The sequence below is a fragment of the Ciona intestinalis genome, chromosome 12, assembly GCF_000224145.3.
Source record: "Ciona intestinalis chromosome 12, KH, whole genome shotgun sequence".
Classification (NCBI taxonomy): Eukaryota; Metazoa; Chordata; class Ascidiacea; order Phlebobranchia; family Cionidae; genus Ciona; species Ciona intestinalis.
Window position 1 is genome coordinate 2,005,156 of NC_020177.2, and position 20,324 is coordinate 2,025,479.

The 20,324-nt window shown below is 33.0% G+C and overlaps 4 protein-coding genes across 5 annotated transcripts; 2 read left to right on the forward strand and 2 right to left on the reverse strand.

Moving 5' to 3' along the window:
* The first annotated feature begins 2,689 nt into the window (after positions 1 to 2,689).
* LOC100175064 (rab GDP dissociation inhibitor alpha-like) lies at positions 2,690 to 5,199 on the forward strand. The gene has a single exon (XM_002130779.5). The coding sequence runs from the start codon at positions 2,966 to 2,968 to the stop codon at positions 4,280 to 4,282; it is 1,317 nt and encodes a 438-aa protein (XP_002130815.1). The 5' UTR covers positions 2,690 to 2,965; the 3' UTR covers positions 4,283 to 5,199.
* On the forward strand, positions 5,140 to 14,361 carry LOC100177394 (gamma-taxilin). Its single transcript, XM_002130728.2, has 10 exons — positions 5,140 to 5,428; positions 6,091 to 6,204; positions 8,657 to 8,802; positions 9,319 to 9,435; positions 10,208 to 10,273; positions 10,451 to 10,579; positions 11,961 to 12,155; positions 12,509 to 12,697; positions 13,186 to 13,399; positions 13,578 to 14,361. Exons 1-10 carry the CDS (start codon positions 5,212 to 5,214, stop codon positions 14,063 to 14,065), a joined length of 1,875 nt encoding a protein of 624 aa, XP_002130764.1. The 5' UTR covers positions 5,140 to 5,211; the 3' UTR covers positions 14,066 to 14,361.
* A 451-nt stretch (positions 14,362 to 14,812) lies between these two features.
* LOC100185254 (chromatin modification-related protein MEAF6-like) lies at positions 14,813 to 18,055 on the reverse strand. Of its 2 annotated transcripts, XM_002130926.3 has the most exons (7): positions 17,824 to 18,055; positions 17,388 to 17,500; positions 16,919 to 17,046; positions 15,880 to 15,979; positions 15,511 to 15,627; positions 15,030 to 15,063; positions 14,813 to 14,974 (listed from the first exon to the last, which is right to left on the reverse strand). In XM_002130926.3, the coding sequence occupies exons 1-7, from the start codon at positions 17,896 to 17,898 to the stop codon at positions 14,963 to 14,965; spliced, it is 579 nt and encodes a 192-aa protein (XP_002130962.1). In that variant the 5' UTR covers positions 17,899 to 18,055; the 3' UTR covers positions 14,813 to 14,962. The 2 variants fall into 2 exon arrangements, with proteins under 2 accessions (XP_002130962.1, XP_004226729.1); XM_004226681.4 differs by having other exon boundaries at positions 14,813 to 15,063.
* A 1,048-nt stretch (positions 18,056 to 19,103) lies between these two features.
* On the reverse strand, positions 19,104 to 20,059 carry LOC100175817 (catechol O-methyltransferase A-like). The gene has a single exon (XM_002124825.4). The coding sequence runs from the start codon at positions 19,919 to 19,921 to the stop codon at positions 19,259 to 19,261; it is 663 nt and encodes a 220-aa protein (XP_002124861.1). The 5' UTR covers positions 19,922 to 20,059; the 3' UTR covers positions 19,104 to 19,258.
* Positions 20,060 to 20,324: the final 265 nt, after the last annotated feature.

A 20,324-nucleotide genomic window follows, 5' to 3' on the forward strand; every position in this document is an offset into this window, starting at 1 on the left:
GCACAGGATTACACTTCCAATTTATACTTATTTCTAGACTTCCCAAATATAATGTACCGTGGTTCAAAATGCTTAATGCATATTGTATTATTTGAGGTTGGGACAAAATTGGGATCATTAACAAATTTGATCCATTTTTTTAACAACTCGGGATTGTTGAGAGGAAAACTGAATGAAGAAACTTTTCCAGGATTAGATGCATAGCCAGACTTGCAGTTGTACGCAGCACATTTGTTTACCATATTGCTTTAAGTTGCACTGTAAGCCACAAAACAGAATTGCAGTATATGGTAATAATATCAGAAATATCAAAGTTTGTTACTGGATTAGCAGGACAATAAGCCAGTACCTGTGCCGGTACAAGTGGTACCTCCTGTACCGCTATAGTTAGTAAACGTTTTCTATCGCGGTTGTAACACGCCAAGATGGCGTCATTTTCACAGGCCTAATCACTAATGAAGCGGTAACTGACTAAAAACGCCAAATATAAGTACTAGTTTAAACAAATATTAGGCCTAAAACTTATTGCACTTTAATTGTTGCATGTCAATACGAAAATTGTTTAAAAAAACATCACGTTTGAATCTGCAAATACCTAATAAAACTACTCTGCAGCTGCTGAAATTTGCAAGTACACAGCAGGTATCATTTAAAATATTCGTGTTTCATTCCGAGTCATTGTTGTAACAATGGTCATTATTTTGTATAATAGGCCTGTTAGCTTTTTGTTTTGAAACTGACAAATCAGGCCGTATCTTTAGTAGGCCATGCCTCCCTTCGTACTTAAGTGGTGTGTCTAACTTTAGACCTTTGTCGCTGTTTAAATTTTACTAGTGCTTCCTTCCTGACAGAATTATTTACACATGTCTGTTTGTTGTTAAAGAATATATTATAGCCAGAAGCAGCATAGCCAGAAGTACATCCAACTACGGAATACTTATTGACCATGCTTAAATAGCTTGCTTAATAATTCTGGTGGCTTAGAATTTAATCTAAATAAAATTATGAAGGTGTGCTGCATTATAAAACTTGCCAATAAATGCCTGTCAACTAAATTAAATATAACCAAAACGTAGGTTTTCTGTGTTGGTAAGCTGAATCTGATTGCTCGTCTCTCTTTATGCTTAATAAACTGATATTTATATACTAATAAACCTTTTGCCCTGCTTTATATATCTGGTATGATTTTAACCAAACAAGAAAGTATCCCTGCGACACAATCTGTGATAAACTGTAAGTTAAAACAACCTAGAACTGGTATTAAACCTACCAGCAACTGCAAACTGCATTCAAAATGAGGGAAATCCATTCATAAAACCGTGACGTAACAATGTATTATAATTGGCATTATTCGCGTCAATAGGCCTCTTATTTTCTGAGCAGTTTCGGTGTATTCCTAGGCCGTGTATTGAGTAGGCTATGTATGGGCTTAAGTGTCTTATCTTTCCCCATTGTACTATATCACAGTTTTTGGCAGTTGCGCGTTTTACTCTTTTTTATTTCTGTAGAGAAAAAGGCCCACTCCACGCGCCAAGACGACCAATAATGACTAAAACTAAAATACGAACGAGACGTATTACCTCGGCATAAAAGCTAAACATAACAACGAAAGTAAACTAGAAACAATACAGAAAAAAGTCACACCAATCTACACCAGAAACCACGCAAACGCATAACGACGTCACAGTCGAGCTACAAAATGTTTCGCGAAAGCCACCTTAACATAAATGATCTTTGGGTGCCTGCGACTGAATTTTGAATTTATTTACCATATATTGTTTTTTTATTGGATTGATATATTACGTGATATTTAAATTAACTATGATATATAGGTTATTAAATTAAAAACAAAACTTTCATGGTTTTGCAGTAAAAGCACATAACTACAAAAGTAGGGTAAAACGGGACACAAATTAAAAAAATATTTATTATTTATAATACAGTGTTGTGGAGGAAGGCGGAACACCTTTTTTTTCTAATTTCTTGTCCAATTTTGTAGAAAACAAAGAACTTTCAAAGAATTATAAAACTGTATCATCACGATTTCCATAGACCATCGTTAACTGTTTAAAACACGATCACGATGTTTAGATATGATGTGCTAAAGGTGTCCCATCTTTCCCGTTTCGCTCACAAACAACTTTATGAGTTAAAATCAAACGGGATACGACATATTTTAGCATATTTGATTGAACTACGTTTTTAAACTTACTTTTTAACACTAACGCCACACCTTTTTTTAAAAGAACATTACACAACGGATATTAAGAAGACATAAGAAACACTTTAATATAAAATTATTGGCGTTTGTGTTGAAATTAAGTAAGCTGGTATATTTTGCTAACTAAGCTGGTATTTCGTTACAGAAAGAGGTATTTATATTATTCGCTAAGCCCCCAATACCGTTCGTCGCCATCGAAGCCTAAGTTAAGTTATGCCTTAGTTGACGTACGTTTAATGGTTTCATGCGAAAATATTAGGCTGGTAAACATTGTCTATTGTGGAGTGGAACACGAATTTTGCGGTTTTTAATCGGCGTTTACATTTTACTTTTTAATGAAGTTGAATTACAACCGTGCTTTTTCATTACAGCCATGATCTCCTGTTGTTCAAAATTACGGGACGAACAGCAGGGGCGCTAAATCGCAATTAAACTCGTTGTTTAATTCATTCACCAACGGTTTTGTTAATTCTGTGACACGCTGGCGTTTGCTTAGTGGGTGTTGGATTCATTCTATAAAACGACTATTTATAATGCTAATACACTTCGTACACTAAAGTGTTATTGCATGAATATCGAATTAAATATGCGCAGAAAACCTATAGTTTGTTCTGGCATATTTCGTAACGGAGTGGTTTTAATAAATTCGTATGAAGAATATTATAATATGTTCGGATTTTCATTAGGTTTTAAGCATTATTTAAATATCCGTGGTAGCAAGTTATAAATTGTATTTATTTCAAAATGGATGAATTATATGATGTTGTGATTCTTGGCACTGGTCTCACTGAATGTATTTTGAGTGGCTTGCTTTCCAAAAGTGGGAAGAAGGTTCTTCACATGGACCGTAATCAATATTATGGTGCGGAATCCACCTCTTTAACACCTTTACCGGAAGTGTACAAATATTTTGGCCTACCTGCCCCGAATTCGTGTGAAAATCCGCGCGATTGGAATGTGGATGTCATCCCGAAGTTCCTGATGGCAGATGGAAAGTTAGTGAAGCTTCTCATCCACACAGATGTGACGCGATATCTGGAGTTTAAATCTGTTGAAGGAAGCTATGTGGAAAAAAGTGGAAAAGTCTATAAGATTCCTTCCAATGAAAGAGAAGCCCTTAGTACCAGTTTAATGGGTATGTTTGAAAAGCGCAGATTTCGTAACTTCCTCGTATGGTTAAGTGAATACAACGAGGCCGATCCTAAAACACATAAGGATGTGCCACCAAAAACGCCAATGTCCGATGTTTTCAAGAAGTTTGGATTGGATAAAAATACAATTGATTTTGTTGGCCATGCAATGGCGCTTCATCGTACAGAAGAGTTTATGACAGCTCCCTGCATGGATACTATACAGAGAATCCAGCTTTACATTGAATCCATCAAGAGATATGGAAATTCACCCTATCTATACCCACTGTATGGCTTGGGAGAGATCCCGCAAGGCTTTGCCCGTCTAAGTGCAATCTATGGTGGTACTTACATGCTGAACAAGCCAATTGAAAAGGTGGAACAAATAGATGGTCAAATTGGTGTTACATCAGAAGGTGAAACAGTCATGGCAAAAATAGTGGTCGGTGATCCATCCTACTTCCCAACAAAGGTGCAGAAAGTAAGTCAAGTTATTCGGGCTGTGTGCTTTTTGAAACATCCAATAACCAACACGTCTGATGCAAAGTCATGTCAAATCATCATTCCTCAAAACCAGGTCGGCCGAAAGCATGACATTTATGTTAGTTGCGTTTCATCCGCTCATAATGTCTGTGCCAAGAACTGGCATCTGGCCATTGTTTCAACAACAGTGGAAACTGACAACCCTGAACAGGAGCTTGAACCCGGCCTGAAGCTTTTAAAGCCAATTGCGCAAATGTTTACAAAAGTTAGCGATATTTACCAACCCACTGATGACGGCAGTGAGAGCAAGATGTTCATCTCCAAAAGCTACGATGCCACAAGTCACTTTGAAACAACATGTGACGATATCCTTGATATTTACAAGCGGATAACTGGAGAAGATTTCGACTTTTCCAAGGTCGAGAAAAAAGAACCAGAGCAAGAATAAATCTCCATAATAAAGTCTGTTAAAACTCCACTGACTAGTTGGGCAGAAGATGAACCTTATTTTCTGGATTACATAATTGTCTATTGATTATGTGCTGTGTATTGTGTTATATAATGATCTCAAGAACAAATTCTTCATTGGCATCTGTTTTAAAATTTCAGTCCAAATCCATCATATTTATCATTGTATTAAGTGTTCAGTTTACCAATTGGAAAGCAAAAAGTGACTTATTTAATATCACATGTATCATTAGTGTGTATTATCACAAGTACCTATTATCTCATAATCATTACAATAATGTAGCAAATTGTTATAATGACGAGTTTGGTCAAAACCCTAAGGAATCACCTTGTGTCCGATTCAATAAATTTTAATTTTCAAATTATCAATGAAGAAAAAACTGTTCCAGTATGTTTTATTAAGTAGACGTTAATAAAAGATTTGTACATTTCGTTCTAAACTATTTTAGTTGGTGTGGTTGAAATAAGCTAAATGTTATTGGGATAATGCATCTATATAGTCTAATATATTACATATCGTTCTGCGCTTTCTGTTATATCATAGCAGACTGTCGGTGTGTTTGTGTTATTGTGTACCTACATTGTCAAGTCATGTTCTTAATATTCACTGATTTTCTGTGTGCCTCCTGCTAATCAATATATCTCATGAATTGCCACTATGTTGGAAAAGTTTAAATCCAATTAAGCTGCCATATATGCCAAGCTATATCGTTTTATTCCATACAAATTTACTATTGAAGCAATGGTTTGACTTTTGAGTGTTGTTAAGTAATAGGAAATTCAAAATGTGTCCTATTATAAATATACCGTGTATATTTGAGCATATGCATTTTGTAGATACAATAATCCTCTCATTTGCAAACTAATTGTTGTGATGTTACTTGAATTCGTGCTTAGGTTAGCTTAGTAATGGAGGACCCAATTCCTGTAACTGTAGAAAAAATTTTGCTTCAACCAAAAGAAGATGAAATAAATGAACAAGATTCAACTTCCGTTAAGTCCGACAATGAGGAAACGGCTCCACTCAGTGTTCCGAAACGGCCAACAACACCAGAGAATGTGACCAATATTTCTTCTTCGTCATGCAGCTCTCCTACGACACCTAGGGACATTGCATCATTGGCAGGTGGTATTTGAGTAATTTTTGTAAGGTTTGTTACGTTTTCGTAGCACCAGATCATTACTGTATTTCACTATACAAGAATCGTTCAACTATATGTACATCAGGGTCAGATTCGCGGAATTTATTAAAAAACCTATGTGGTTATATATGTTTAATTTGTCATATTTTAAGTCATTTTGTAGGATTTTTTTTCTGTTTAATTGTGTAAGTGGTAATGCAACTTTTGAGTTCTTGAAGTAGTCCTATTTCAAGCCTGGCCTACATGATAATATAATATGACTACCTGAACAATAATGCTTATTTGTTATCAAAATAATCGGATATGAATCTAACTTGCTTCATACACCTACAATGATAGCAGCGACGAGTCTTGAACCAATTATCTTTGGGTTAGAGGCTGTTGTGCTAACCACCTTGCCACAGAACCGGAAATGTGTTATGATTTTGACCATTAAAATTAAATTTACATACAAATGCTTTACCATAACTTGTTAAAAAATTTTAGTGTTACCTATACCCTAAGGTAGGGGCAAATGAATGACGAAGCAAGCAGGGTGACAGAATAATTGTTTTTCAAAGGTAGTTATTAATAACATCGGGTTGTTAATTAATTCCCTCCAAGAAAAATTGTAAAAACAATGATCCGAAAACTTGTTTCCATTCAGGGTACTCTAGCTCTGCCCCAAGTACCCCACGAGAGGGGTCTTCTTCGGGAAGCCCCTCACCCATCCCAGATGAAGTGGTGGGTGAGGAAAAGGGGAAACCCCGTATAAAGCTGGGTAAAAAGTTTTTGATATTTGTTTTTTAGGAATATATATATAATATGGAACAGAAGTTTGTTATGTGTGTTAATATAGTTTTTTTTCTGTGTTCTTTGGTTAATATTGCTTTTAGATTAAAATAACGTTATTATTATCTGTCAATCAAAAACAAATCAATTATTAACAACCTTATTAAAATGCAATAAAATTTTTAAATAAAAAAAAATTGGCTACAAATCTAGATAATAATCGGATGTTAATATATATTAGGTTCTGTTCATGACGAAACATCGTTAACTTGTAACAAAAGTTAAAATATTGTCATATTGATTCATAAATAGTTGAGTTTACTTCCTATACTTAATGCGCTGTTTGAGTACAAAGCCATATATGTTGTGGCAGTTCAAAGCAATATAGGTTGTACATTTGGTATTAAAACTTAGATGAATGATTAACTAATTGTTGTTTTGTCTCTTTAAAGCGAATTTAAAGAGAAACCAATACAAAAAATAAAACTAAATAATTTTTTTCTTTAATAAATTTAAAGTTCAAAAATTATTTTAACAGTTAGCCTGTAGAAGTTTGGGTATTTTACAATTGAAACCAAATCTGATTACTTACTGGTAAAAATATGATCGTAACAGTCACACGTTTTATTTTATTAACTTCTTTTTAACATGTAGATACAGGTATATATATATATATATATATATATGTAATTAATAATTATTTTTAGTGTTTTACTATAGAATGAAGTTAAATTTAAGTCAACTTCAATTATAAATTTGAAACACAGATTTCATATCAAGTATAATTATATATGTTGTACATAACTAAAATTATGGCATGTGCTCTTATCCATGCTCATAGTCAAACTTGATGCTGATAACAGTATATTCACAATTTAATGATAAAAAACCTAAAGTATCACATTTTAAATCTGGATAAATAGTATATAGTCAAATTTTTGACTTATTAAAACAGACCTATTGCTGATTTTGATCAAGTTACTCTACAACTCTAGCCAAATTAATAATTCAACTTTTAAATTAGCACACATACATGATCTTGGCACAATGTACTATTGTGGTCTTTGCCAACAGCTGTCTGTGTTGGTGTGAATTCATCCCTGCTTAGAATAATTTCAGCAGCCATAAGTAGCCATGTAGGCTGCCATAAAACATTCAGTTTAAATTTTCACGTTTGGCCAGAGCAAACAATGATATTACTGTTTATCATCACAATAGGTTTTGACAAAGGTATGCCAGTCGGTTGGTGAACTATGACTTCAAATATTTCACTCAGTTCAGCAGGCATTATAGTGGTAGCAGTATTTAAATTTGTAACTGCAGGAAGTAGGCAATATATATATACATATAATTAATAGTTAATTAGGTAATGCTAAATTACAATCAGTGTTATTAAAAATTTTAAATAATAAATACAGTTCAAGAGTTCCGTATAGCCTTTCTGTGTAATCAGTATTTGGAATTCAACTACCAAAGCTTTATTATACACGTTATGTAACTAATTTATTTAATCAGTGCTATAGTCAGTGTCACAGTAATTAAGTAGTAGTAAGTTCGAAACCATTTTTTTGTCAAATTAGCAATGCGTTATAACCCCTAAAAACAATGTTAAACTATGCAATATGTTTATGCTCTTTCACATTGAAAGCATGGTATTAGTGTTTGGGTAATGTCACATGCGCTGAATTTGCCATCTATGGTTCTCAAATAAGTACCTTATGTTTTCAACCATGTAGAATAAAACAATGCTGATTAACCAGATGTGTTGAACTCCCCAGGGTGTGCCATGATTTTAAAGTGTGTATCAACTACCACTTTAATGGCTTGTTTGTACCAGTTCAACAGTAGTGCCAGCATTTAAACAGTGTGTCTATATAAATATACACTTTGTTTCCTTTACATTTTGCTCATTCTTATTTAAATTCATTCATTATTGTGGTTATCATTACTACAAATTCAGTCAATATAAATTAGGTTGCATAAGTTTATAAATATAAATTAAAGTTGTGTACCATTACAAAAAGGTTAATAATCATATTCATAAATCATTTCCTTGTAAGAAACCTGTGGACTGATTAATACGTAAACGTTATTATAATATACCAACTATTTTGGTTTAAACTGTGCATTTAGTTATTTTATATGTGTTTCTTTTATTAACATAGCTTCCAAACCAAACTACAGCCAATATATTTCTGTAGCTATTGTGAATTTTTTTCCTATTTTTTACTTGATTAAACAACTTTACATTAAATACCAAGATTTTGGTTTACACTGTGCTTTTACTGCTTTAGTTTATTTTATACATAATATATGTCTTATTTTAACATGGCTTCAAAAACCAAACTACAACTAATAAATTTATGTAGCCAATAAGACTTCTCATTTCTTCTTTGATTTTAAATTTAACTTAATATTTTTATTTGTTGTTTGTAATGCAGGTAAAGACTTAAGTATGATGATGCAGGCACTTAATGGTTTGCAAAGTCCTGAGGAAAAAATAGCTGCTCTGTGCAAGTCTTATGCGGATCTTCTTGATCGACAGAAACTCGTCCAAAAGCAATTACGAGTCAGTCAACGAAAGCAGGTATTTATACTTTATAATGAATTTGTCCGGCACTGTAACACATTGGTTTGTTTAAATTGTCAGCCATACATAAAAAAAAGACCCCAAAATAATCACCCACAAAGTAACATACTTGGTAACTCGTAAGCTGGCACAAGATATGGAAACAGAACACCCGGGTTTAATGATTGTCATTTTCTGTCTACGCAAGGATAAAGTAACAATTATTTGTTACAAATATGAATGAATAAAATGACGGAAATAGGTAATGTTCTATTTTAGACACTTTTTGTGCTTAAACTATGTACTATGCTATCTGTCAATAACATTATTAACATACATATATATATTTCTTTTTTTACATATTTATCAGTCCAATTTTCGAATTCTGTTAAAACTGAAGAATGTTTGATAGTGATCCTGTATCTAAAACAAAGTTTGTTTTTTTTGACAGTCTGTCTTTATTCACTATGGTTCATATTTTTCTTTTTTACCCAGTTTTAAATATTACTTAAATCAACATTTTTAATTATAAAGGCACAAACACTGAAGGAAAAAGATTCTTTACAAGCTGAGCATAATAAGGCAGTTCTCGCAAAAGGAAAACTTGAAACATTGGCCAGGGAATTGCAGAAAAGGAACAAACTTATCAAGGTATATTGACTTAATTATTTTCCACAAGCCTGTATAAAAACTAAAAGTTAGTTTTGTAAAATGATATTATATATTGTCAATTGCTGATTTTAATCTTAATTTAGCACTATTCCTTTAAAATGCCATAATTAAAACCAGTGAAATTTCTAATATCGCTGTGCTAACTAAAATAAGATAGTTTTTGTAAGTTGCTGTTTTCAATCTTAATTTAGCATTGTTTTCTTTAAAAAACCACAATTAAAATCTCCAAAATTTCTAATATGGTTATGCTGACCAGAGTCTGTATACTATATAAACATGAGTTATTTCATCACCATAGAAATCTTATAGGGCAACCAAACGGGGCTAATTTCGCCGATTGTTTACCCTAGCAACTGGAATTTTTAAACATATTTTTCTGATTAGTCGCAGTTTATTTATAAAACTCAAAAACTTTTAAGCTTTAATAAATCTACAAAACTACTTGAAAATTTGATTTTCTTTAATCTGCATCCTGTATTTGTATTAAAAACATAAAATGTATTAAATTTATCTATATATGTTCATATTTATAATATGTCTATGATCAATTTAGCCCCATTTGCTGGTGTATGCTATGTGATTTCTATGGGCGACATGAAATAACTCATGTTTATATACGAACTCTGATGCTAACTAGTACCAAATATTTTTTGCAAGCTTCATTGCCTAACAATGTTTAACAACCAACTAGTGGAAATTCCTCTTCTTCCAATATTACATAATATACATATTTCTTGATTTCTTTTAATAGGAAGAGCAAAATCGTAAATCGCTTGAAGAAGTTGCACTCAGAAAAGAAATGACTGATGATTTTCAGGTTGGTGTAGTTACTGTAGTAATATGCTATTAATGAATAATTGAATATACTTACTGTTATAATCAATATTATCAATATTATTGCATTTGAACTAGTTATAGTGACTATTCAAAACTGAGTTGTTTAAAAGGACCACTCAAAAGTTTAAAAAGAACGTTTTTAATAAATCTCTCACAGGTAGCTATAAACCGCGTTGAAGTCCAAATGAAAACTACAGTTGAAGTGAGCAACAAAATGAGGTCGGAAAATGATCAGATTAGTTCCAAATTCAATGATTTGGTTGAAAAGTTGAATCAAAAGGAAGTGGTAAGATGACAAACCAATATTTTGTGTTATTTTCATAATTTTTTTACAAACAATTTTCAAAACTTTTTTTCAAATAGTAAATTTTTTTTTCCTGTAAAAAGAGTATTGGGGTATGTAACGGATTTCTGATTCTAGAAATATGTAGCAGTACTTAAAACCCAGATATTTCTGTCTCAGATTGTAATCCTTGCATCAATAATTGATTATCATCCATACCAAGCTTGCTCACACCATGGGTGGAATCACTAATTATTCGCGACCTACTTTCTTTATTTATTGGAAATATTGTCCATGATTTCACTAATTATAATATCAATACTCCAATTGTCCATCACCATTCCAGTAAGAATTATTTCAGAAAAAAATGTCTTAACAATTTTTTTTTATTGACACACCCTATTGCCCTGTAAAACAAGGTTTTTACACCCATTTGGCATTTATATAATCCTGGTTGAGCGTGAAAATTTCCACTCTTATTCACAATAAACATTATTATATTCTATATATATATTTAGATAGATAGTAGTTTCATGCATTTGTTGTTCAAGATTAAATTTGGTTTTGTTCTTTACATACACTTTTCAGCTAAGTTTTGGTTTTAACAGTATTTGCAGTTTCTGTTGCAATTAAAAAATGCAAAACTGTTACAGAATTTAAAAATTCTGATCAAATTTAAAATAAAACGAAAATATCTTTATAAATGCAAAATTTAAATAAAATTAAACGAAAATATCTTTTTCACTTAGACAGCACAATTTAATATAGTTATAAAACATAGCTGAACAAAAACCTCTTAAAGCATCTGAATAACTTTCAAAGCACCACCACATTTAAACACTTATTGATTTTTGTTAAGTTCATATCATACACATGTACAATGTTTTATACCATACATATACAGGATATAATAGATTGGTAATTCTTAGACTTTTTTGTATGCTTTTCCCTTTTAACAAAGATGCTTATCAGATTTACTCCCAATATATAACATGGCGCTCATTTATTAAAAAGCGAAAACAACTAATTACATCAGTTATATTTAGTGCGATGGATGCGCTTGCTTTTTGGCAACAAGTTGTTTAATGTCTGGTAAAGTACTACAATTGGCACAATTTTTCTAGCCCGTCGCCGTCAACTGATGTGGATTTTGATTGATAGCTCATTTACCCTCTAAATATGAGGAGGGTAAATTTACCCCAGTTGAAGAAACGCTATACTAGATGTAGTTTTGTTTTATTTGCTTATTTAGGTAAAACCTAATGGTATATTCGACTCCAAACTAGACTGAATAATCAAGAAAGCACTTTGTATATGTGAGATATTTATATTACTCAACTAAGCCATACATTTTCTGCAAAATCAACATTTTTCTCCATCTCAGGTGATTCAGAATCTTGTAAAAGAATCTGCGCTCCAGGAGCAGCTTAGCTCCATGCAGTTAAAAAAGATCACCATGGAGCACAAGATGCAAAAGGAGGCAGATCGCGATGAGAAAGTCGTCCTCCTTGAACGAATAAAAGAGATGAATGAACTTTATGAAGCGATGATCAAACAGGAAAAGGATTTGAAATTTCAGGTGAGGAATTGTTTAATTATTTTAAATTGCTGCAATATCAGTGATTTGGCAACATTTCAGTGTTTCTGTTTTTAATTTCATATTCAAAAATGAAAAAAATGTCTCTTTTTATGTAAAATTGACTTCTGTCATAACTATAAATCATTTTTGTTTTAAAAAGTTGACAAATAACTCTACATTTTGCTCTACAACTTGGCAATTTTTAAAATTTTGCTTGTGTGATCTGATAGAATCAAGCTTTAATAAATGTGCAGATACTAATGATAAAACAAAATAAAACACAAAAATTTTACAAGTGGTGTTAAATTTTTTAAGAAAATGTAAAAATAATTTTTAATATTTATTTTTTACAGCTGCAGTATTATTCTGAAAAATTTGAGGACTTTAAGTCTGGTTTGAAGAAAAGCAATGATATTTTCACTTCCTATCAAACTGAGCTGAAAAATCTGGGAAAACAGTTAAAAAAGGCAGAGAAAGAAAAACAGACAATACAGAAAAAATGGGAGGATTCGACAAAAGCACTTGCTGATACTGTGGAATATGTGAGTGTTTCAAAATCTGTAAACTAAATATTCTGTTACAGCTTAACTGTTATGAAAAAAATTATCTGCAAAACAGTTTACAGATTTAATTTTACTTCTATTGTAGTTTATAATACTGTAAATTATCCTTCAACGGCTCAAAAACGTAGTATAATTCCGACGTTTCACCGCGATCTGGCAAGACTTTATCAAGGAATATAATGCAACATTAGACGCAAACGAAAACTAATACTTTTTCATTCCCTAAGAAAGTCTTGGTGAATGGCGGGGAAATGTCGTCGGAAAAGTACATTACGTTTTTTATACCAGATGAGCCGTTAGTTTTACAAATATACATTTCTTGTTTTAGGGTAAAAAACGTGTCAGTATGGGTCTGTATTACAGTTCTAAATCTTAGGTTCATTATTTTACAAGCTATTCAATTTAACGGATTGACTGATTAAAGCAAATTAATATAAAATTATCATTTATTCGTTTTGCTTATGCAGACCCAGCAGCTTGAAACGAAACAAGCACGTCTTGAAAAGTTAAGTCGAGCCTTGCAGACCGAACGTAATGAGTTGGTACAGAGGTTGCGAAAGTATGAAGGGAAAACATATGAAGGAAAAAACAAGAAAACTGCGGATGCTCCTCTGTCTTCCAGAGCAAAACGAAAGCAAGAGGTTGAGAGCAAAAAGCTCGCTCAATCCAAACAGAAAACAGGTAATGTTGGGAAAAATATGATAATGATTTAAGTTGAATTGATTGTGTTAACTATACAGCTATGTGTAAAAGGTAACTGCTTTCTCTATATTTTTGTAATTTATTACAGCAGTTTTATCGGAAATCAATATTTTGTAACAGTTTTTGAGGAATTTTTAGTAACATATAATATTTCCAGATACCAGAACAGACAAGGAAACAGATGTTGCAGTTAACCAAGTTGATGATAAAACTGAAGAAGCTGTTTCAAAAACGGAAGCTTTAGATGTAAAAACTAAGGACTCACCTGTTTTGGATACCAATGTAAAAGAAGAAACAAATCTTCAAGTCAGCAATGAAGAAACTAATTCTGAATCTGAGACAGTAATCCCATGTTTAGATAAGCAGGCAGAGGAACCTGTTCTTTCTCAGCAAGAAGACTTCACTAAAGATGAAAAGAAAGAAGAGACAACAAAAAATGATACAGACGTGTCGGAAGCAGAGAGCAAAATTTCCATTTCTCCAAAAATTGAAGAAAATGATTCCGTTAATGAGATTATTTCGTCGGAGCAAACAATCGATACAAAAATACCTTCAGATGAAAACATCAATAAAGAGGAAGTCGATGCTACAGAAGATGTGTCGAAAGTTGAAAATTGTCAAAAAGATGACGAAACTCAGGATTAAACAACTATACAGAATTTAAAAGTTCTTTTGCAGCTGCTTACTTTTAAAATCAGTTTCACTTGTCTCAATTTTTGAGCGAATACCAATTATCGGAGTTTTGTGTATTTCTGTTGAACTTCATTTCCAAGTGGCCTTTCGTCATGCATGCAATTTATGTCATCCAAGGGTGATCAGGCCTTTTACAACCTGAAATATCCTCATTGCAACCACAATCATTACATACACCACTTGCTGTGTAGTTTGTTTTTGTGTGCCAAGTTTGCAAGTAGTTTCGTAAAATAAAAACTTTAAGTTCAGTTTGAGGAATTGTGGAGTAGGGTTAGAAGATTAGTGAATATATAGTTCTAAGCTCTTTATTTGCATGTAAATATTTATCCTCATGGCTTAAGGGGACAATTTAAAATCATTTATCTTAGGCAAAATTGAGTTACCTGAATGAAGTATACTGGTATGGTGTGGTTTGCATATTTTGAATTTTGATCAAGGTACCACTTCTTCCAAATGAGTATAATTACCCAGAAAAATAAAAATCAGAAAATGTTCAATCTTGTGGAGACATTTCTTGACTCATATTTCCAAAGATTTATCATAGAACTCCTATGATGCAATATTTTATCTCTTTCACATACAAGTCGACCTATTTGGCTGACCCATTCGTATTGTGTGAACCCGGAAGCACATGGTCACTTCCGCATGTTTTGTATATTGTAGATATGGTATTTAGGAGTTAATTCATAAATAGACAAATTGCGGTTTATATCATTTTTATTAAAGTGACACAAAGACAACTAACAGGTTCATTATTTTCCTGCTCAACCACACCACTGGCTTCTTATCTAATACAATTGATGTTATAACTATCATGGAGAATAGAATCCTTTAAAAAAAAGTTTTTCCTCATGTTAAGCTCTGTAAAAGAGAAAACTTGTAAATTGAGTTAAGTAATTTATCAAAAAATACTTACAGATCTTGCCTTCTTTTGTTTTACTTGTTTGCTTCTGTAATTAAAAGTAAAATAACTTAATCTTACACCAAAAACATTTTCTATGCATAAGCTAGTTGATAATACATTACTTTTACATAACTAGTCCGGTGCCTTAGCACAGTTGGTTAGTATGCCTGCGTCAAATGCAGAGGTAATAAGTTCAAGGCTCTACGCTGCTACCACTGTGGGCGCATCTGTCCTTGGGCAAGACACCTTATTCAAGGCTCTACGGGGCGCATCTGTCCTTGGGCAAGACACTTAACGGCAATTGCTCGAACCCAGTGGTCACTAATGTGTTGTCTAAATTATCAGACATACATAAAAATATCCCCCCAAAAGTAACGTACATGGTAACTCGTAAGCTGGCATGAGGTGAATGAAACAGTTAACAGAACACCCGTTTTATAATGACTGTCCTATTCCCGCCACGCGAGGATTAAGTAAGTTACATTTCACTTACACTAAAGGAGTTTTGTTTCTTCGTTTTTTATCCTTAGATAAACTTGATAAGTTGGTAGCAGAACCACCACTGTTTTTACGACTGATTGGTGTATTTGGTGCCCTTGGTGTCTCTGGTCTGCAAATAAAACAGAAATCAAATAGCTTAAGCCGTTAAAAATATTTTAAATATAAAATATCAGCTTTTACTGGATAATATGTAGTGGATAAGATTTACAGATTACAATGTGAAGTTCCTAAAAAAATCACCTTAAACAAAAATAAATCTAACTATTTTTTAAAACATTGCAAAGCAATAATGTATCGATATTTCCCGATTAATAAATCTGATACTTTGATACTTTTACAGTATGATGCAGTTTTAAGTCACCTTGATGTGGTTTCTGAACTGTTGGAACTTTCCTGTTCGCCTTCTTCATCTTTTTTATCTTTATCAACACAATTTTTATCTTCATTGTCGCCATCTTCTCCTGAAATTGATAAAAAACAAGGTTTGTCAAGTATTATAAATGAATAATGCTTATTTACATTTGTTGTTTTGTTGTAATGTAAAATTCACATTTGGTAAACTTTGTTTCCGTTTAAAAGTTACCACATATATGACTTGGGGGATCTGGTGCTACAAAATATGTAACTGATAAAAATCAAGTAAATTATATAATATAAGAGATATATATTTCTCCCGAAATCTTATTTAAAATAAATAAATAGAGATTGGGGACATTTGATGTTGTAATATAAGTGACATATGCGTTTTATGTAGCAACCTACCTAGCTACGGTTTTGCTAAAATGAAATGCTACATTCAATAGCTGTACTATACGTTGTAGACAAACTGTCAGTGACTCCCAGATTAAAAAAAAACATTTTCTAACTGACAACAATCAATATACAATTCCAACCTTCTTCTCAACTTTACAATCAACAGCCTTAAAAAAAAGGTCAACCTAACGACACTTATGGTTAAACTGCATACCAGCGATGCTTTCTCTTTTTTCTTTGTTTTTTTAGTCGATAGATTTTTACTGACTAACTTCAGTAACATTTAATGCAGAGAAATTTAGTCGGCAGAAAACATGAAAAAACACAAACTAAATTTTGGAAGGCTGATAAAAAAGCACGATTCCCAAAAGGTATCGCAACCGATTAGTTCAGTCCGTAGCTGAGAATACTATTCCAATTTCTAAACGGGTCCCTAATAAAACTACAGGTTGCAAACGGTTGCGCGCGGTTGCAAACGGTTGTGGATATTTCGGTTATTAGCGTTTCTGGTCGAAATAACCAAATTATCTGCAACGGTTTGCAACCTGTAGTTTTATTAGGGACCCTTTCTAAACCCCAATTTCCATATCACTATTGTGCTCCCCATTAAACCTCAGCCAGCTCCCATGTAGGAACCCACAACCCACCTGTTCCCTTCTTCACATTTTCCATCAAACCAGACACAGCAGACATGGAAGTGATAGATGATTTGCTGAAAAGTCTTTCAGCTTCCTTGAATTTTCGATTCCGGCGATCTGATTTACTGTTTGTGTTTCTGCGATAAAAAGAAATTGCAACTACACATAACATAATTTTTATTTATTCCTTAATTTATAAAAAGCGAAAATCCTGTTATTTAAATGGAAGAACAAATGTGTCCTTGGGCAAGACACTTAACGACAATTGCTCCGACTCAGTGGTCACTAATGGGTTGCCCAAATTATCAGCCATACATAAAAAATAATCACCCACAAAGTAATATACTTGGTTACTCGTAAGCTGGCACAAGGTGTATGAAACAGAACACCCAAGTTTAACGGCTGTCGTTTTCCGTCTACGCTAGGATAAAGTAAGTTACATTTATTCAATCAAAGTACAGTTTAACTGTCTGCCTACTTATTTGTAAGATATCGATCCCATCCTCTGATAATGTTTCCATAAAGTTGTGTGTCCTCTAAATAACTTCCTTCAAAAGCATAAATTTGTCGCTCCAGTGTTGCCAATGTTTCCTGAAATGTGAATGGTAATTTAGTCAAGATTTACACATTACGGTTAAATAAAAATTTATAATATGAACACATATACATATATAATTTATTTTGGTTTGTGTTCAGTCTCAGTGTTACATAAATAAAGGAATACCAGATAAGAAATTTTAAAATTTGACAATTTGTAGTTTTTGCATTTGGAAAGGGGTTGTTTATGTTCTAATTTTCATTGCATACACTTTACTCTGAGTAGAATAAACCTGGCCTATCGCAAGCAGAATATTTCACAGTATAGGCTTTTTGTGTGGTTGCTACAATTAAATAAATGGATAAAACTAACTTACAGAAATTTCTTCTTTTCGTTTCACCAGCTCAGCCAACTCTGATCGAGTGTCATTTGTTTGATTTTTGTGAGACATGATTGGAAAAAATAGATGCTCAAATTCAAATAGAATACCACTTTTTTAAATGCACCGCAAATCGCTTTGGAATCTATTGGTCAAAAACAAAAAGTTTTAAAAATTTGACAAAAATGTATATTTCTGATAAGAAGAGAACTATACGCGCATACTAAGCTCACTATACATGTGGCAAATCGTACTCTTGATCATTAAACTTTTAAAAATAACGTTTAAAGAAATGTACATTTCAACAATTTTGTTTACAATTTCAGTTTGCAGCTTTGTTGGGCAACACTTTTTACCAGAATTCTGCCAAAATTGATTCTTTCATAAACATCTAATTTACTATTTAAAATGTTTTTTACTTCTTTATATTTTTATAGAATGGTCGCTATTTCTTTTATACTATAACGGGAAAACATAGTAAAGTAAGTTAAATTCAGTCAATTTTAAAAGTCATTGTGCAAATCGTCTCCAGCCAGTGAATCTATACAACGTAAATCTACCACAGAAATAAAAAAGAGACCTAACATCTAATGCGTGAGCACGTTAAAAACTAATAGTTAACATAGTATTAATTAACCCTTTTATTACAACGGTCGACTGAGCGCGATCAAAAAACAAACCCGAAATAACCAACAAAGCGGGTTTCAATTGCCATTGGTGGCTGTGGAGCAGTAGGTAGAATGCATTTATACATGTGTTATATCTCATAAAGACCTATGATGTATGAGGATTGAGTAATTGGCAAAGAATATGTGTAAATACGCTTTGTACAACTCCCATACTCTTGTAAACTTACATTAGTTAACCTTGTCGTCGCTTAAAAACGTTTGTTAATTAGAGGAAGTGACGTCAGAAAATCGTCAGACTCTCTCAAATCGCCAGCCATCGGCGTTAGTGTGAACCCGAATGGTTGGTGTAGTTTAAAAAACAGCTAAATCTTCTATAACCACTGTGTGCCAATCTTATACAATGGAGACATACTATGTTAGTGTACTATGATGGAGACCAAGCGAAATGGTGACGGACTTGGCGGTCACGTGACTTGAAAAAAGAGTGCATCACGGTTTTGGGCAGTTGCGCGTTCTACTCTTTTTTATTTTTGTGCCTTCTACCGACTTGTATTTGTGACGTCACGACTGCTTCAAGTATCATGTCTCATATATTGTCACTTATCGATAACGTTGATCGATACTATACTGTATTTCAATCTTCCGAAACCTTGTATCTGTTTGTATTTATTCCTTGACTTTTAATATTTTAACAAAGGTAGTAGAAGCGTAAATAACACTTAAGAATTGTATAATCACCCAAAAATAGTTTTGTTATTCAAAACTAAAATATTAAACGAATAATTACCATATACAGATTAGTTTTACAGAAGATAAACTGACCTTTCCAATGCATCATCTATGTTTTCACGGAATTGTAGTTTGGTAGGGTAGTTTGTACATTTATATTTTGTATTATTTCTCACGTATTCCAAGTATTTCGGAGCGCCAGGATAGATGACATTGTCTGCAAGTATGGTAGTCCCATTTCTCATTAACCCGAGATCTTCAAGCATTTTCAAATCTCTATCGTAGAGGTCCTTGGCATGATCAATAAAAACGAAATCAAAAGTCCGAACTCCGTACTTTGCATCAATAGTTGGCAAAACTTCCCCACTAAATCCGCGCACAATTTGAATCTTTTCCTCCATTCCGGCAAAGGTAATTACCTTATGCGCCACATCAGCGAAATCTGGATTCCCTTCGACTGTGTATATCTTTGCACCTTCTTTCAGCAACCGACCCATTCTAAGAGCACTGTAGCCACAATAACAACCTAATTCCAAAACGTTTTGCGGCGATGCTTCCAAAAAACACTTATCCAGTATGGCCCCTTTAACATCGCCAATATTCAAACGAGCAGAATCATATTCATAACAAAACTGATCCATTACGTTAATCACGCTTGTGACATCACCACGTATGCCAGTTTTTATCACGTGATCCCCAATTTGAGGTGGAAAAATAGCATCACTTATAACAGACATTGCTGCTTGGTATAAACAACAACACGATCAAGTCTAATCTATATATCTGCATTTCAACACATCGTGGTGGTTATAGCATAGTAAGGCTTATTAAATATATTGTATAGAACTATATACTATATGCACTTGAATCTCATATTTTCTGATCTTGTTTTGAACAATTAACAACGATTTTTTGGAGTCGCATAGCTTCGGTTATATAAAAAATATTTTCCTAAAATATTCTTTATTTAACCGTACCCGGCGCTGTGGTATAGTGGTTAGCGCGCCTGCCTGTAACCCAGAGGTAATGGGTTCAAGGCTCGACGCCGCTATCATTGTGAGCGTATGTGTCCTTGGGCAAGACACTTAACGGCAATTGCTCCAACCCAGTAGTCACTAACTGCTTGTCTAAATTATCAGA